The 20,087-nt window shown below is 38.8% G+C and overlaps 1 protein-coding gene across 1 annotated transcript; it reads left to right on the plus strand.

Annotated features, from left to right (window-relative positions):
* The first annotated feature begins 981 nt into the window (after nt 1-981).
* LOC116210165 (auxin-induced protein 22D-like) lies at nt 982-2,499 on the plus strand. The gene is made up of 4 exons (XM_031543987.1): nt 982-1,314; nt 1,421-1,623; nt 1,727-1,826; nt 1,949-2,499. Exons 1-4 carry the CDS (start codon nt 1,109-1,111, stop codon nt 2,019-2,021), a joined length of 582 nt encoding a protein of 193 aa, XP_031399847.1. The 5' UTR covers nt 982-1,108; the 3' UTR covers nt 2,022-2,499.
* The last annotated feature ends 17,588 nt before the right edge of the window (nt 2,500-20,087 follow it).

Below are 20,087 nucleotides of genomic sequence, written 5' to 3' on the forward strand. Positions count from 1 at the left end.
GTTTCCCCAATAGCTCCCAAGTCGCACGAATTGTCAACCCAGACATGCCACCGCCTGCGGTCCTCCTGCGCGTAATCCGCGTGGGACCAAAGGCTTGCACATGCGCTGCTCCCCATCAGACGCTCGACAAATATAGTTCGACGTCGGAGCGGATCAGGGCCGTCCAATATGGATCCACAGCATTGGACCACGATTGGCTGGTGATGTCCCCCCACTGTCCCCTCAACACAGGGCACCGTAGCCAGCGGTGCCGCTGATGTGACCAGCACTCATATCTCGCTGCAAGTCCAAACCACCTCCAAGATTCCCCACGCGATCCTCGAAGCGCGTGCCAGCTAAGCACCCCCTTTTTAGTGTGCACCACATTATATTCATCAACCCAATGAATCCCGAATAAATCAAATTCTAATAACTCAAATTAGAGATCTTATTAAAAGAAAAAAAGGCACATGAATATCGATATTCGTGTTAATTATTCTTTGAATGGTACGATCTGATCAATCATAATATTAACTTTTGTCACCGTCTACTCATATTATCTGATTTCAAATATTTTCCATAATAATGCACCTTCCACACTATCCTTTCTCTTATATAAGCTGCCATGGCGATGCTAAACTATATACTTATTTATTTCTTTTTTCTTTTTTACTTTTATGACAGAGTTATTGACTTAATTATTATTATTTTTTCGATGTATATCGTGAAATTCAAAAATTCAATGGACTCATTAAGGGGTAAAACTTTCACAATCATAATTTTTTTTATTTGTAAAACGTGAATTCAATATTTTATTTAAGGAAATAAATATCGAATAATTTAAACTAATCCATATTAGTACAATATTCACATTATTGGTCGGATAGTGTTGATTGGTTAGTTTACAGGCGCGTTAGGAAAACCGCGAGCGAGAATTACACTTCCTTTAGAAGAAACTCATGCATGAAGAGTCACACATATCCTCTCTATAAAACTCCTCGTCCATCACATCTTTCTTGTCAGCACAAACTTCTCCAAATAGCTCTCGCTGAATTAGCAGCTCAAAACCCAAACTTCAAGTCCTTGAAAAAAGAATTGGCAATATCGATTGGAATAGGAGTGATTCGACATGGACTTCCAGGGCGATGCAAACCTTAAGGCCACTGAGCTTCGACTCGGGCTGCCTGGCACACTCAATGAGCCTGCGAAGCAGTCACCACCTTCGAAGAGCAGCAAGAGGGCCTCCCTAGAGATTTACGACGAATCAAGTTCCAAAAAACGGGAAACTAGCTCCTCCGATGTTGATGATCGAGACTCTACCGCTCCCCCCACCAAGTAAGTGTGTGCGTGTGATGCATATGCGTGCATCTCTCAGTAGTGCATCTTAATTCGACCATCGTGAAGGCTTAGAGTTTACACAGATAATTCAAATGTTTGTCAGGGCCCAGATAGTGGGGTGGCCGCCGATCAGGTCATACCGGAAAAACACTTTGCAGCCAAAGAAACATGATGCCGATGCTTTGGGGACATTCATAAAAGTAAGCATGGACGGGGCTCCTTACCTTCGGAAGATCGATCTCAAGCAATACAAGAGCTACCCTGAACTCCTCAAAGCCTTGGAAATTATGTTCAACTTTAGTATTGGTAAGCATCATCTATGGATTATATGAGAACTACTACATTACATTTTCTTTTTTCTAATTATACATCGATAATTTATTTGGTTTTTGCTAATTATAATCATCAGGCGACTGCTCGGAAAGGGATTACTATATGGGATCCGAATATGCTCCGACTTACGAAGATAAAGATGGAGATTGGATGCTTGTTGGAGATGTACCGTGGAAGTAAGTGGCTTGAATTACTTTTGTCACATTAATACGACTATTATATAGACCTTATCTGCATAGATCAAGTCAATCTAGGTGGAAGGACAGACACTCATACGAGCCAATTTTCGTGAATGCAGTATGTTTATCTCATCGTGTAAGAGGCTCCGAATCATGAGAGGACAGGAAGCTCGAGGCTTGACTTGTTTGTAGAACCGAGGAATAAAAGATAACCAATTACGTAAGTAGAAATGAGCTGAACGCCGTGCTTTTAACAGGAGATCAGTGCAGAGCGGCATGAATATATAGCGAAAGAGAAAGTCTCTTTAATTTTGTTCTCAAAATAAGAAGCAGAACCCGAAGGCCCCGACCGACCAAAGCTCTCTCATGGTTGATACGAACTGGTTTCAGTGTCGAGATTGTGGACCAAGCCTGGACAAGAAAGAATTAGAAACAGCTGTATTAGGCCACCATGGTGATCTTTGTCATTGAAGAACAACATTAACCAGTTCCCTTTTTTTTTTTTCTTTTTTTTTTTTCGGTGTAGTTGAATGGGGGGCCAACCAAGGCCCTATAACCAGGAAAAGGTTCTAGCCACTTGTATACACGCACCACTCATTCACATAACGTTTTTTTTTTCACCTCCTTTCCCTTCCCGTAATTGTATAAAAATGAAAACAATATTCTTTATTGTGCGCGTATCTAAAACATTAATGGCTATTCTAATGTTCATTAGACTTTTTTTTTTTTACTGAATAATGTTCATATCGAGGCTGAGCAAATAAGCACGTAAATCCCTATTTAAAACTGTCGGGGCCAAGTCTCTGGAATTAAGACAAAAATTACTTTTACACCCAGTTTGAAGTTAATCCTTTCGGTCTGAACCCGAAAGAATTATAATTAATCTTTTTTTTAATCGTCGTATACTGTAGAGAGAGTTGGCGAGAGTGGCCATGAAGTTTCTGGTCATATTCAATATTATCCTGTCTCTGTCACCAGTTGGCTTCTCCATGATTTTCCGTTCGTACTGAGGAGAGAATATCATTAATTGGGTCATTAAATAGTCGTTTTGCTATAGTTACAGACTAAAAATATTAGTCCGGTTTACTATAGCAGGGCCAATTACCATCTTCTGGATGACATTAACAAAATCTATTAAGGATATATATTCATCCACTTTTATGGGAAAATTATACGTTTAGTACTTTCAATATTTTTCTAATTTTTTTTATCATTTACGTCCAATACCTTTGAATAATTTTCTATTTCAGTTATTTTGCTTTTTCTCGATTCATTTTCATTCAATACATTTGATTACCTTTTTATTTTCGTCATTTTATCTGATTTTTTATTAGAGAAGATCTTAACTTTGGTTCTCAACCTTCTAAAGTTATTTTTATCCTAATTCTTTTATTTTGTTCAATTTTTCTTAATATTAGATATTTTGTTTCTTATACTTCTACCCCTCAAATTCTCATAAAATATCCAGACAGCATTTTTAAATTTAAAAATATTATTATTTCAATTTCAAAAATAAAACAAAATATATCAACATAATGAAACAAAAATCCTGAACCTACTCGAGAGATTGAGCAGAAATGAGCATTTAGGTCACAGTAATCTTGGTAGGGGCAATGGCAGTCATTTAGGTCTCAAGCAATCTTGGCATGGGCAATGTCAGTTTGCATTGAGAGAATCGATACTTAAATTTGCCAGTGAAGAAATGAAAAATACAGGAAAAATAGAGACAATTGTGGTTCAATAGCCACGAATCACACCTATGAGGTTGGTAGTGACGCATTATGCAAGGACATGATAAATCTTGATGCAACGAATTATGTTACCAAGTGTAATCGTGAATGGAGGCATAAGCCTAAGGTGACATTCCCTAGGGTGATGGTGCCTGACTTCGTCCCCTACCGGTTACCGCCGCTGATGCGATTCTCGCCAAGAATGACGAGACCCGACAACTAAAGGAACCCAAGATCGTTCCACGATCAGATTTGATTGACGAACCCTCGACCCGTTGTTTACGACAAAAACAAGAATCTTGGTATAATTGACATCAACCCGTTGTTTAATGCGAAATAAGAACCTCGGTATATAGGAAGCGCCACAAACGGTGGTGGAAAGCCGCTTGATAAGTCGATAAAGACGCCACAAACGGTGGTGGAAAGCCGTTTGATAAGTCGATGATGAACGCCACGGAAACTTCCGATAAGTTCGATTAGTTCTTCAAGAACAAAAGAGAATACTCTCACAATTTTCTGAATGTTCCTTTTCTATTAAAAATTGACTAAGATAAATATATATAAACATAAAGTAATCCTAATCTGGGCATATCTCCTCCTAAAGATAAGGAAATTAACACCTAGAATATCGATAGAGATATGACATAATCTATAAAGATATGAAATCTAAATACCCCTAGAATATCTCTATGAGATTTAAACTTTAAACAAATCTGATGATATCTTTTCTTTATCATCAAATATTCTAGAAGCTTCATCAAACACTTGCTGAATTTAGCCTTGTCCAGAATCTTCTATAACTTGAATCATGTTAATGGATTTTTGTTGATCACGTGGTTCATGTCCAATGGGCCTCCACGAATTTGTTTGAGCCCAAACCTCATGAATCAGGCCATAGAGTTCATCTTTAAACTTCTTTGCTCGTGCTCGCGTAATCGGTCCAATTAGAACTTGAACTGGATCCCTTGAAGTCGTGCTACAATTTGCATCATTCCCCTCCTCTTGAAAAGGATTTGTCCTCAAATCATCACCTACATCAAAATGAAGCAAATCAGCAACATTAAAAGTAGCACTTACATTGTACTCACCGGGTAAGTCTAGTTTATAAGCATTGTCATTGATGCGCTTCAGGACTTGAAAAGGACCATATCCTCTTGGAAGCAGTTTGGAACGTTTTTGCGCCGGAAATCTCTCTTTCCTCATATGCAACCAAACCCAATCTCCGGGTTCAAAAATCAGCTTATGACGGCCCTTGTTGGCGTGTTTTGTATACTGCTCCGTTCTTCGCTCAATGTTAAGTCTTGTTTTCTCATGAATCTGCTTGACAAATTCAGCTTTCTTTTTGCCATCTAAATTAACATGCTCAGTCAAAGGTAAAGGAGATAAATCCAATGGAGTTAAAGGATTAAATCCATAAACAACTTCAAATGGTGAAAATTTAGTAGCGGAATGAACAGATCTGTTATAAGCAAACTCAACATGTGGTAAACACTCTTCCCATGTGTTAATGTTTTTTTTATGATTGCCCTCAACAAAATAGACAAAGTTCTATTTACTACTTCCGTTTGACCGTCAGTTTGTGGGTGACAAATAGTAGAAAATAACAGCTTAGTACCTAACTTACACCACAAAGTCTTCCAAAAATAGCTCAAGAACTTAGCATCTCTATTCGAAACAATTGTTCTAGGCATGCCATGTAACCTCACAATCTCCCTAAAGAACAAATCAGCAACATGCGAGGCATCATCCGTTTTGTGACATGGAATAAAGTGTGCCATTTTAGAAAATCTATCCACAACCACAAAAATTGAATCTCTCCCACGTTTAGTCATAGGTAATCCTAACACAAAGTCCATTGAAATATCAATCCAAGGCTCACTAGGAATTGGTAAAGGAGTATACAAACCGTTAGGCTACACTCTGGATTTAGCTTGCCTACACGTAATGCATCTACCACAAATTCTCTCAACATCTCTTTTCATATGTGGCCAATAGAAGTGTTCTTGCAAAATAGCTAAAGTCTTTGCAACTCCAAAATGTCCCATTAATCCCCCACCATGTGATTCCTACACTAATAACTCTCTCAGGAAACAATTAGGCACGCATAATTTATTCTCTTGAAACAGAAACCCATCATGCCTAAAGAACTTACCACAAGGGATTTTCTCACAAGCCCGATATTCCTCACAAAATTCATGGTCATCAGCATATAAATTTTTAATGTGCTCAAAACCAAGCAATTTTGCATCAAGTGTAGAGAGTAATGCATACCTGCGAGAAAGTGCATTGGCGACCACATTCTTCTTACCTTGCTTATACCGAATGACTTATGGAAACGTCTCAATGAACTCCACCCATCGGGCATGTCTTTTGTTTAGTTTGTGTTGGCCCTTCAGGTGTTTCAAGGCTCATGATCGGTGTGTATCACGAACTCCTTAGGCCATAGGTAGTGCTGCCACGTCTCTAAAGCTCGAACCAATGCATACAACTCTTTATCATAAGTTGGATAGTTTAAGACGGCCTCGTTTAGTTTTTCGCTGAAGTAAGCAATTGGTCGTCCTTCCTGCATGAGAACTGCACCTATACCAACACCTGAAGCATCACATTCAATCTCAAAAGTTTTAGAAAAGTTAGGTAAAGATAATAAAGGAGCGTTGGTCAACTTCTCTTTGATTAGCTGAAACGCCTTCTCTTGTTCTTCTCCCCATCAAAATCCAACGTTTTTCTTGATCACTTCAGTAAGTGGTGCTGCTATGCTACTAAAGTCCTTCACAAACCGCCGGTAGAAACTAGCAAGTCCATGAAAACTACGAACATTACTTACACTTGTGGGACTAGGCCACTCTTGGATTGCACGTACCTTCTCCTCATCAACTTGTATACCTTGTGCACTAACAACAAATCCCAAAAATACAAGCTTATCGGAGCAAAAAGTACACTTCTTCATATTAGCAAATAACTTTTCCTTCCTAAGCACATCTAAAACAGATTTCAAATGTACCTTATGATCATCTAAGTTTTTGCTGTAAACGAGTATATCATCAAAGTAAACAACCACAAATATACCTATAAATGCACGCAAAACATGATTCATAAGTCTCATAAAAGTGCTTGGAGCATTAGTCAAACCAAAAGGCATAACTAACCATTCATACAAACCGTATTTTGTTTTAAAAGCAGTTTTCCATTCAACTCCTTCTTTCATTCTAATTTGATGATAACCACTCTTTAAATCAATTTAGAAAATACACAAGAACCATGTAGCTCATCTAACATATCATCTAAGCGAAGAATAGGATGACGATACTTTACCGTTATGTTGTTGATTGCTCGGCAATCAACGCACATTCTCCACGTCCGATCCTTCTTAGGTACAAGTATTACTGGAACAGCGCATGGGCTCAAGCTCTCCCTCACGTACCCTTTCTCTAACAACTCCTTTACCTGCCGTTGAAGCTCCTTTGTCTCCTCAGGATTGCTCCTATAGGCTGGTCGGTTTGGAATTGTCGCACCGGGAACAAAATCAATTTGATGTTCAATCCCTCGGATTGGAGGTAAGCCATGTGGTGTTTCCTCGGGAAAGACATCCTCATACTCCTGCAAAAGAGAAACAACAGAACTAGGAAGAGAAATATCAAGTTCGTTAGTATTGAAAAATGCCTCTTTGTACAAAAGTACAATTATCGGCTGATTTGAAAACATTGCTTGCCTGATTTCTCCCATTTTTGCATAAAAATTCTTTTGTTCTCTATGATTTTCTCTCAATGGCCGAATTTTGATTTTATTTTTCTCTCTCATTTTTCTCGGCCTCTCTCTGATTTTCACTCTTTTTCTTCTGTTCACTCTCTTTCTTTTGATCACTCTCTTTTTGCAATCTCACTTGATCCTCATATACTTGTTGCGGAGTCAATGGTACAAGAGTGATTGATCGTTGATTAAGTACAAAGGAGTATTTGTTTGTAAAGCCATCATGCTTCACACGCCTATCAAATTGCCATGGACGCCCTAGCAACAAGTGTCCTGCTTGCATCGGTACTACATCACATAACACTTCATCTTCGTATTTACCGATTCGAAATGCAACTAACACCTGCTTGTTCACCCTTATCTCACAACTATCATTCAACCATTGCAGCTTGTACGGCCTAGGGTGTTTCACCATGGGCAGTCTCAATTTTTCCACCATTGTTGCGCTTGCGACATTAGTACAACTACCACCATCAATAATCACGCTACATACCTTGTCTTTGATGTAGCACCTAGTGTGAAAGATGTTCTCCCGCTGCACTTCTTCAACTCCTTTTGTTTGCAAGCTCAATGCTCTCCTTGCCACCAATGTCAATGCATCTGGAGCTAAATATTCCTCCTCGGGAACGTCCTCCAATGGGGGCATGTCATCGGTGTCGGAATCTTCAGTGTCGGTCACAATGTCACCATTGTCTTGCATCACCATGACCCGCTTGTTCGGGCATTGACTTGCTTTGCGTCCCCTACCTTGGCATTTAAAACACTTAATGTCACGATTCCTGGAGGTTGAAATGTCGGTTTTACCTTGAGGAGCATGGCTGGTTGCTTCTTGCTTTTGCTTGGTTTTCAACTTCGACGTGGATTGTTTCTTATCTTTCTTCCACTGATTCGGTTTCCAAGTGGATGTGCTTGGACTTTGGCTTGCACGTGTATTGCCTCTCCTCTTGAACTGGTTCCCAATCTTGATGGCCATGTGCACCATATCCTCCAACTCCACATAATGTTGTAATTCCACGGCATTTTGAATTTCTCGGTTCAATCCAGCCAAAAATCTTGCCATAGTAGCCTCCCGATCCTCCTCTATGTTAGCTCTAATCATGGCCACTTCCATCAGCCACCTCTCTCCCTCTCAATTTACCATCTGTCCTCTCAAAGTATATTTCGATCGATTTTTTTATTTTTGGATTTTAAAAAAATATTTTAAAAAAATTTCAAAATGTCGCATGGCTATTTTCATGAGAATTTGAGGGGTAGAAGTATAAGAAATAAATTAATATTAAGAAAAAATTGAACAATAAAAGAATTAGGGTAAAAGAATAACTTTAAAAAGTTGAGGAGCAAAGTTAAAATCTTCTCTAATAAAAAATATGATAAAATGACGAAAATAGAAAAATAATCAAAGTTATTAGATCAAAACTAACCAATAAAAAGAAAAAGGACTGAAACGTAAAAGTATTTAAAGGTATAGGATCTAAACGATAAAAAAAATAAAAAAAGAACAAAAATATAAAAGTATCTAAATCTAGATGACCAAATGTATAGTTTTCCTTACTATTATCTATAAATATTATGAGGATCTCTCACTACAACAGACAGGACTTTTGGTGACACCACGGAGGACCTTCGGCGATGAGTTAGTGGTGTCACCGACTTTTGGTGAAGCAATCGATGATGCTAAAGCCAGTGTCACCTTTGATGGTGTCATCTTTTCACCAAAGATGCGAAAATCCAAACGTCGCCATAGTATGTCCTATAGAGATAAGGAAGGTCATGTCGCCAAAGTTATAACAAGGGTGACGCGTGGCCAACGTCTCCACAATGTATATTAGGGTAACGGGGGATAAGTGTCTCCTAAACTCATGCTCTGGTGACGCTTGATTAGTGTCTCCATAATGTGACTTTAAGGTGACGATGCCCTAACATCTCCATTTATCAAAGTATGGTGACGCGCCATTCACATATGCATAGGTAATTTTTCTAGCGACGCATGGTTTGTGTCCCCGAAGTCATAGCTAATGGTGAGACCACATTGTCGTCGCTATATAGGTAAATTTCTGGTGATATGTATGCAGTGTCACCATAGGTCAAATTTTAGAGATGTTTCTTGCGTCCTCACAGTGCAAGCATATACTACTGGTTGACTTTCTATCAAATCCCATTTGAAATATTATATTTTCATAATATACTGCAATATTTCCACCGAAAAAATAATATACTGCAATATTTCATTCATACCAATCGGTATATGTGGGAGCAAGCACATATATGTGGGACAACAAATCAAATACCCATATATATAATTCCATTCCAAAAATATAGATGTCTATAAATATTTGCATCTCATTAACCCCAAGATCGAAAAGTCATGAAGTTTCAAAAAGAACACACATTTAACCAATGCACGAGAACAAGCTCAATTCAAAATGATTAGTCCGTTGAAGATCTTTGACCAATTTCTTCTGGAGTCTTCAAGTATGGATCACTTCATGAAAGACCTACATTATAACGTGCTCATTAATCCATAACTCATCGAATTCTCATTTTTAAAACAATTAAACAAAAATTAAATCCACATGTATACCTCTTAATATGTAAATAGAGTTCAGTGAAAGTATATAACCAACGTCAGGGGTCTGTAAAAGTGGATCATTCGATGAATGCACATCTGCTTTAAAACAATAACAACAATATCGTTGACCTTAAGAGTACATCTATCATAGAAATTAACTTGTAAAACAATTACTAACTTGTTAAAACTAGAATGAAATCTACTAACTTGATAAATATTTACTTAATTCCTGCAGCTTACCGTTGTAGTTGTGCCTACAGAATCAAGTCGACACGTGCGTCCCTAGCATGGATTTCCGCCATCAACATGTCAAACTTCTTTTCATACATAGCTTCCATAGCAACGCATCTATCTTCATGCATTTTCTACTGCTGCTAAGTCCTCTGCGTGCTTTACACATAATTCTTCAATTTGAAGTTTCATTGCTCGAGTATTTGCACTTCCGACTGTCGGGATTTGCGTGTTTCTCAATCTTGTTGGGGTCACTCCTAGGCCATATCCTCACCCTACCATTCTAGTCCGGACCCATCACTTTCTCATAAATCACATTCTCCAATGCAATTCGCTCCTCTTCTTGAGTCATCTCGCATTGAGTATGTTCAGCTAGTTCAGTCTTAGCCTTCTTCTGTTAATGGACATTATTTCATTAAAAAATATAAGTGTACATATAAAAGCATGCTACAAAGTTATTCAGCCAAAAAAAAAGGCATGCTATAAAGATAAATAAAGTCATTAGTGGTTATTGCATATAGGTAGGGTTCCTACACATATTCATCAATGAATGTACCATCAGGTTTCGTGTGTTGAAAGAGAAATTGCTCAATGCGGGAAGGTGCTCTTTGCTGCTCTTTTTCCTACAAATATTAATTACAACAATCTTTAATAATTAACCTCGAACATCATGATTTGGATGACGAGGTACAAAGTTACAAAAAACTTACATATCGTTGGTTTCTTTCCGCAAATGATATTGAGCTAGAAGTGTGAACATACTTAAGATAACTGCGCGGTTCTGTTCCAAGAGCAGACAACTTCTATTGATAGTCAACGTAATTCGTAATCAATTTGTATATTCTTGTTCTTTCCAAACCACTATAGGATATTGTTACAATTTTAAGCAATTATTTACCTCACGATCCTCTCCTCTCCACATTTCAACCATATATTTCCAGTGGTCTGGAAATACATTTTTGGGTACCTTCTTGAATATTTGCTCAATTGGAAGATGACTGATCGATTTGTATTTATCCCACTTGAACCTATACTTTTACTGTCTTCATTTTATTCCAACCGAGCGCAAGATAAGATCTTGACCTACCTTTCCATTGCCGGCCTAAATCTTTACTGAGAAGTATCAATGACTAAAATTAATCACTCAAATTCATTAGGGCATCAAGCAAATACAATAAAAAAATGTGAGATATTTTGTCAATGAAATTGAGGAAAAAAATATTACATTAACTTTAGCGAGGATATTATCCTTGTGCAACTGAGGAAATCATCCCATTCTTTGAAGGTTAATTGACAAGAATTTCCTTTGTGAGCACAAGTTCCACGGAACGAGGCTAATGTCGAAGCTTCCTCCTCTACGTATTTGCATGTTCCAAATATCATTCATATGCGTAGCACCTCGATGTCGAGGAAGGCTAACTGCATTATCTATACATGTATACCAACAAAGTCTCTTATTAGTCCACGTTTTTTACATTTAGTTTTGTTTTCTAAAAAACATTGCTAATTGTGTAATATCAAAATTAGATGCATATACTATTTCTTGCACAGTTGTTACGTTTTGCTATTATCCCCCAAATTTGTTGTCTCCTCACTGCTTCCTTCAGTTGTCATCTAAAGCCTTCGCAGTCTTTTTGATTTTGGCTTGTTGTCTATCCTATCATAAGGTCCAAAATACATAATGAACATCAATGACCGAATCCTCCTAGATACTTATGTTGCGTTTGGATTCAAAGTTAAAGTTACAAAACTTTAACTTTAACTTTGATTGAGGAAAATGACAGAAATAAATGTTACCGTTGTGGAGCCCACCATCACTGCTCTCCCCTTCTCTCCCCGTGACTTTGATCAGTCTCCCAGGCAGAAAGAGAACAGGCCCCCCTCCCAACCTTCTTCTTCCCCTGCGACAGAACGCCGGCCTCCCCTCTTCTTCCTCCTCTGCTCGACATCGTTGAAGATTTTCTTTGCGAATCTGTCGGTGATTTGCCTTTTAGTGCTTGTCCTCTGCGAACGTGTGAAGCCGTTGACCCTACCTCCGAAGCATTCAGTACATCTGAGGGAAAGCGGACGAATTTTGCCCGGTCCCTACCAGTTCTTACTCTTCTTAAGAGGCGCTTGAGCTCACTTCCCACTTCCATATCAATGTTGAAGGTAATTTCTGTGACCAATGTCATGTTACATTTTCTTTGCATCGGTGAATTGCTCGTTGGGGAAAGAAATTGTGCCTGTCGTTTCTGTGGGTCGAAGAAATGTTTGATTTTTGGTCTTGCATTGGTGTGTGTTCTGTATAGCAGTTGATTGATGAATTTGTTGGACCAATTTCATGTTATTGCGAATCGTTGCATCGTTGCATTGCTGGTTCAGTAAAGAATTGAAGCTTGCCCTTACTGTTAGTTGAAGATATGTTAGATTTTTGGTGGATTTCCGTTGGATTATGTTCTGTATAGCAGTTGATTGATGAATTTGTTGGACCAATTTCATGTTATTGCAAACGGTTGCATCGATGAAGGGCTGGTTCAGTAAAGAATTGAAGCTTGCCCTTACTGTTCGTTGAAGAAATGTGCGATTTTTGTATATTTTTCTGTTGGTTTGCGTTATGTATAGCTGTTGCTGGAATTGTTGCTGCCATCTGCTTTGGATGACATGAGACTGATTTGTTCATCATGACTGTGTGTTGCTTACCACCGTTGGTTGCACTGTCATGTACCCCTGCTGATATGTGTTGCACTTGTTTGATGAAATGTTGTCTGTTGATACACTTTCATCAAAGAGAACATATTTGTTATGGCAACTTGATTCTGTTCCTTCACACCGAACACAGCGCGAGTTTGCTGCTTCGTGACAGTATCGTTTCTCGAATTCAATATGTTTTCTAGGATGTTTTGCTATTTAGCATGCGTCCATGGTTTGATGATAAAAAAATTCTCGTGGTTTCAGTTGTAGTTGAGTGACTTGTAGGAGTGCTAAAAAACTCTTCAGCATTGGTTCCCATACAAGTAAAAAATTCACAGAATCGATTTTTTCAGTTCCTACAATGCCTGATAGTATAATTTTAGTTCTAACAACTGCACCCACACATTTTTGTTTCTCAAATTTCATTGTGCGTGGCTTTGTAAGTTTTTGCTATAGCAGTTGGAAAGAGATGGCCTCCAAGGGTGATGGCATACTTGAGTGGACAGACGGTTTGGAGAGTGAGTTCATTAACATCTTGCTCGAGAAGTTCACAAGGACGCATACTACATCTTGGAAAGGCAAGGACTGGGAGCAAATGAATGAGGAGCTGAAAGAGCAATTTCCAGGCATCACTTTTGGAACCAAGAAGTTGCAGTAGAAATTTCGAAGGCTGCGGATCCAATACACACAGTTCACTGAGCTGACTATGCACACTGGTGTCGGTTGGGATGAGACAACCAACACCGTAAAGGCGAGTGCTGATGTGTGGGACAAGTTTATTAAGGTGTAGTAACAATAACCTGTAGAGGATTATTATTTTCAATTTGTATCATTTCACTGGAAGTAGTTGTAATTGCGCAAATGTTCTTTCTTTTTTTTTTTACATGCAGAAGAACAGTAGCTACAAGAGTTTCTAGTCCAAAGGCTGCAAGCATTACAACTCATTAAAAGAGTTGTTCATATCTAAGACAGCAACAGGTGCGTTACGTATTTCATCCGCCGAACCACCGAAGAGCCCAGGAACTTATGCACGCATGGAAGAGGAGTTCCTAGCAGCAGCGACAAGTCGTGGAAAAGAACCAATCAATCTCGAACAGGGCTCCGGCGATAGTGATGACCCGGTTCATGAGGTATCCGAACCTGTCGTTACAGCCTCCCGCCGTCAAGTGCGTAGAAGGAGTTCCAATGCCGACTCTCGATTGCAAGAGTGCCTCGACATGTTAAAGTGCAATATGAGCAGGAGGGAGAAGGAGAGAAATTGTACCCCCTCCGACATCGAAGAGAAGTTAATTCGTGACGAGCCCCGAGAAACCAGAGAAGAACAGCATCGAGGAGGCGATGGCTGTACTCAATAAACTGCGTCCAGAACTGTCTATAGAGGAGTACCTCGTGGCCAGTGATTGTCTTTCAAAGGATGAGCAAACAAGGCGACTGTTCATGTGCTTTGTCGATGATGCAAGGCTGCCATGGGTTCGTCGCCTTGTTGGCCCTTGAACGGGCACGATGTATCATTTACTCTGTTATATTTTTATATTGTTTATCTGTTATGACATTAACCAAACCCTTGTTTTATATTTGTTGTGTGTGCAAGTACTTTGCTTGGATTGTTTGCCTTTGTTTTATGTGAATCTTGTGATATTTGTCTATGTTGTTTGTGCATTGGTCTTGCATTTGTTTTACAGATGAAACTTGCTTACTTTCCCCTTATAAATCCAAATTTGTGATAATATGCCATGTTGTTTGTCGATATAGTCCGCTAAGCTAAAGGGAACGCACGATGCCAAGAAACGGGAATTCACGCCAAAATGATAATCAAGCAACATATGAAGAAGATTACGACACTAAGCTTACGTGGATTTATCTGGCGCTTGAGAATGCAGCGGTCGAACAACATGTCCCTCGCAACATTTCTTGTAGAACCTTAAGCCTACAAGGCAAATATTACATAGAGAAAGTTCTTGCCAATGATACAAGGTGTTACGAGAATTTCAGGATGAACCCTCACGTATTTCATAACTTGTGCGATACACTAAGGGCAAATTGTGGAATCAGAAATTCTAGGAAAGGTATGACCGTCGAGGAGATGGTCAGCATGTTCTTAATGGTAGTTGGACATAGTACGCGCTTCGCTGTGGTTGCCGAACGATTTCAGCATTCTAAGGAGACAATGTCATGGGTCATCAAGTTAAATAGTTCGAGGAATTCATTCGTTATCACCAACATACATAAGACGGAGGAACGTTGATGTGCAGCCTGAAATTCAGATATGCCGAAAATGGTACCCATTCTTTAAGGTATTTGTCGTACATCTGAGAAATTAAAATGGCAATTAATTTTTTGATTTATACTATAATTCGTATTCTTTTCATTATTATTGTAGAATTGCATTGGAGCAATCGATGGAACCCATGTGGCTGCTTGTGTTCCTTCATCGGTGAGCGGCGCGTATTGCGATCAAAATAATGAGATTACGCAAAATGTTCTCGCCGCTTATTCGCATGACATGATGTTCACACATGTCGTGACTGGATGGGAAGGTTCGGCTCACGACTCGAGACTTTTGTCTGATGCCGCTACATTGCAATCATTCCCCGCACCATATGGTGGTAAGTTGTTCTTGCTCATATCGCACGTTCCTTGTCAATCGCGTATGTATTTTCATAATTTCAATCAACAACTGTTATCTATTAGATCTACATTTGTGCTTGCAGAACAATATTATGTAGTTGATGCGGGATTCCCCAATATTCCCGGTTATATGGCTCCTTACAAAGGGCAAAGGTATCACCGTAGTGACTTTAATGATGACACCCCACCAACTACGGAGAAAGAGTTATTCAATCAGCGCCAGGCATCCGTTCGTAATGTTATTAAACGGTGTTTTGGGGTGCTAAAGAACATATTTGCTATACTGCGGTCAATGCCAAATTACGGCTCGGTTTGCCAAGGACAAATTACTCTTGCATGCTTGTGTTGCACAATTTCATTCGACTTAATAATTATCACGATAGATTATTTGAAGAGTATGGAAATGCATGGCAATATTACAATGAATTCCGAAATCCTCCTCATCTAATTGGAGATCGGGTTGATGTAAACATGAGAAGCAGGGAAATGGATGCATTATGTAACCGTATTGCAAATGCAATATGGCAAGCGGAAACAAGAGGAAGTCAGTAATATTCGAATGAATGGATGGTGTAGATAATTGATTATAATGAGATTGTATGTTTTAATAAGATATGAGGCCCACCAGTTTGACTTTGAGAAAGTGTGTTTTCTTGTGTAGTGTTGAGTTAAAGTTAAAGTTAAAATTTTTTTAACTTTAACTGCGAATCCAAACGGAGCATGATGAATATCTTAGACATGTATATCTCTTAGCACTAACCTCAGTACTTAAATAAAAGAAGCATTTTGAAATATATATATTTCTGAAAAATTGTAACTTTTAGAAACGCGCGAGATCATACACATAGTAATATCTTTTCTCCCTAAAATTTGAATCTGAATAGATATTTGATGAAAACCACATCATATACATATATTTTTCCCTTAAAAAACGCATAAAGGCATGTAATTGGAAGGGTCACCCTTATATCCATCAAAATCTGTAAAATTTTGAAAACCCTAGCTTATGATGAATTTATCTTTGCTTCAACTCGAATAAGATATAAAAGAATCAAAATAAAGAGGTGACACGCACACTATCTTTATCTTCAGTAGAAAAAAGTGAAAATAAGAGAGATCTTGGGATAGCGTATATAGAGAAAGTCCGGAGGTCATGGCATACAGTGTGAGTCCGAACATTCTTACTTGGAAAAGAGATTAGCCACCGGAAAAGAATCGATGGAAGAAGAACTAAAATGCGAGGGTTCTCTCTTAGCTATAGGTCGTTCATCGAAATAAAATTTTCAACTCAACTCCACTTATCTTCAATTCAATAACACAATTATTACATTTTCCTTTTTTCTTCAATTTTTTAACAATTCAATTCAATTTTTAATACTAAATTCTCTCAACTATTCATTATTTTTTCCACAATTCAATAATATAATCGTTACGTTTTCTGAACTATTCATTACTTTTTCATACTTTTTCTCACAATTTAACAACACAATCATTACAAATCAATTAAAACCAAAACTCAACTCTACTCAACGCTAATACCAAACATATTCTTTAAGTGCTATATATCTTTGGACGTGAAATTTAAGTGAATTGAATAAAGTGTTTGGGTCCAAAGGAAGTAACTTTAATCAGTAGCTTTTTCAAGCTTGCTAAAAATTTTTAAGCAAGCTAAAGTTAGAAAAACATTTTAATCAGTAACTTTTAGTTAGCTAGAACTGGAATCACATTTTAATGAGTAGCTTTTTCCAGCTAGCTTAAAATTTCTTACATGTTAGTATAGCTTGCTCAATTTAGCGAGAAGGAAAAGAAAAAAGGGCCAGTAACAAATTTAAGCCAAATTGTAGATAAATGTAAGCTAGGTTCAAACGCAAACTCCCATCATTCAAGCTAGTTGTTCATATTCTCCACCATCTCAAGAGATCCCCTAAAATTCGCCCGATTTGTTCCTCTACCTAATTATTTCTATTCGGATTCAACATCTTCATTCTCTTCACGTTGGTCTGACTCTCCATTGTCCGTTGGTTTGATCATAGCTTTTTCTTCCCCTTTGAAACATATGAAGCCATCATTTCGCTTTGATTGTCTCATGTTTCATTAATTGTTCTAATATAAGATGTTTATCCAATAATTTTTTTATCTGGACAGGAATTGAGTCTAAAATGATAGTGATTATATTGGTTTGATTCACAAGATGATTGAACTAATAATGTTTGGCCAATTAACGAATGTTGTCCTTGATGTGTTGGATAAAATGCTTGTGAGAATATTTCTTTCTCATAATTACTTTCTACGGATCAAGGAGTGCACCAGGTCATTATTTTGGAACTAATTACATTCTTTTAGATCAATTTCATAGTTCTTTTTCATGTCCCCATCATTGGTATTTTTTTATTATTTGTATCTCATGAAGCTGCTTCTCATTCAACTCTTTCTTTGCCCAATTGATGGCTGTGGACAAACAAAAAGAATCTTCGTGTGATGCCTAACAAACCTAAAAGAAGGCCAAATAGCAGAAGCGCCTTTTAGGAAAAATCTTAGAAGATCAAGATCGTTTTGAGCAGTTTACTAAAAAGAGGAGCGTCTTGTTAGCAAGGCCGATAAATATACTTAATTTTGATCAGGAAGGGTTTGATCTTAGCCATTTCTTTGAACACCAAGGTCAGCTTAACCTTTTGGGAAAAAAATGTGTTGTGTCTGACGTTTTAGTCAAGCATTTCTACAACAATATGGTATCAAACTCATCGTCGATCATTCAGACCTATGTCAGAAGAGTACACATTAAATTTGACAAAGTCAAGCTTGGAAAATTTTTGGGCAATCTGTTCATGGGGTTTGGATGAATTTCTTGTTACTAGTTGTACGGATCCGAATGTGGACTCTCGTCGGGGCCCGCATTGCGCGCTTTTGGATCGCGCGGCTTGGGAGTGTCCACCTTCCTGTGGGGACGCGTGACGGACACGCGTGAGAGAAGGAGTCGCCACTTATCATTTTACGACCCGAAGGTCGAGGGCGGATAAGTTACCCGGGGTCTAGGGGTATGGAACACCTAGTTGTTGTTAAGGCATTGATCTGTGCGGAACCGAAAAGTCCGAGTTCGGGGGTTCATGTTACATGCGGGCCTATATCCCGCACGCCCTTTCGGTACTCTTGTTTGCTAGGCTTCATGTTTTATTATTTACCGCATGAATTAAGCTGTGCTTGGCTCACACACTTTGACACCGTAAATTCGATGAATTAAACGATGTCGGTTGAGAAGCCGGGAGAGAAGTAAATCTATATGTCGGGGAATTGGTTCATAATCTTACGATACAGTTCATCAAACCATGAAGGTTGAATCCCTACATGAACCAGAACCTCGAGATCTTGGATTTACTTTCCTTTGGGCAAGCATGAAACCGATTCGAATGATTCGACTCTCGAACCGTTTGCTTGCCAACTGAGATTCTTACATATTGAATGTACAAAACAAAAATCCTTACAATGAACTCTTAAAAATACATCAAATCATAATTACAAATAGGTGAATCTCAGTCAGTTTGCATTCGGTTATTATTCCGCTCTAACTCACCGTGAGTTTAGGGAAACACCGAAAAACTGAAATTCAATGCACGCTCTCACTGAATAGGGTGTTGGACCCTGTGAGTGTTGATTAGGACGTCGAACCCTGTGATCGATGATTAGGGTGTTGAACCCTAATATTGTTCGGCCTAGGGATCAGGCTTGATCCGTATGGCAAACAGGTGCGGAAAGATAACAAGCAGGAGATAAATAACAGACAATGTGTTTGTATTCACCGAATGTACGTGGATTAGCAAGTTTATTAATCTGGGGTATTTTGGCATGCAAATCCTAGGGATGTCGCTGAATTGTGAAAAGACGATTTTGCCCTTTATTTGAAAATTATTTTCAGAAAAGGGGAAACATCGTAGTGCGGGCCACCTCGGCCTGTAGCCGGTGTCGACTAATTCCTTGGATCGTCCAGGGTTGTGCAAGAACCTCGAAAAAGCCAAAGAACCGGTCGATCTGCCCGGAAGTGATCTAGAAAGATCTTCTGTATCCTGACCTGAGTTACCTGGAATCAGGTAAAAACTGAAGTTGAGACACAGAAGCCCTTTTCAGACATCCATGCTACATCGGACCACGCGTTTCGGGTTTTGAAATTGATAAGTTTGAAAAGGGCACCAACGTCATTTGACAACTCATCGACGGGAGTTATCAGTTAATGGCCAATTCGTGTAAATTTTATCAGTGTGAAGTGGGTTTAATCATGTGAGCGTCCCGATTAACCCGTTCGTGAAATTAAGGCTTAAGGGTTGTGCCGAATGCATTAATTATGAAAACGATTCGTGACTCGGCGACCAAGACGATTCCATAAGGATCGAGGATAATTCGGTCAAATAACCGAAACTACCCTCGTAACCGAATGGACCCGAATGAGTCATCGATACCCGAATCCATGCATGCTTTGTTTTGAAAAGACATTTTCATGCGATATTGCGACAATAATGTAAATTGCAAATTACACGAAAGCCGAGAACGGACTCAAAACGGGAAGAGGAAGCCTCATACAACCCGTACGAGTCGAAGAGGCTCTCGGTTACTTCTCCTTGGAGATAGCCGAGAGGATCCCATGGCCCGAATGGGGTTCCACGAGGTTTCCCCGTCTTGTTTCGAATCATT

Source organism: Punica granatum, chromosome 6, assembly GCF_007655135.1.
Source record: "Punica granatum isolate Tunisia-2019 chromosome 6, ASM765513v2, whole genome shotgun sequence".
In the NCBI taxonomy this organism is placed as follows: Eukaryota; Viridiplantae; Streptophyta; class Magnoliopsida; order Myrtales; family Lythraceae; genus Punica; species Punica granatum.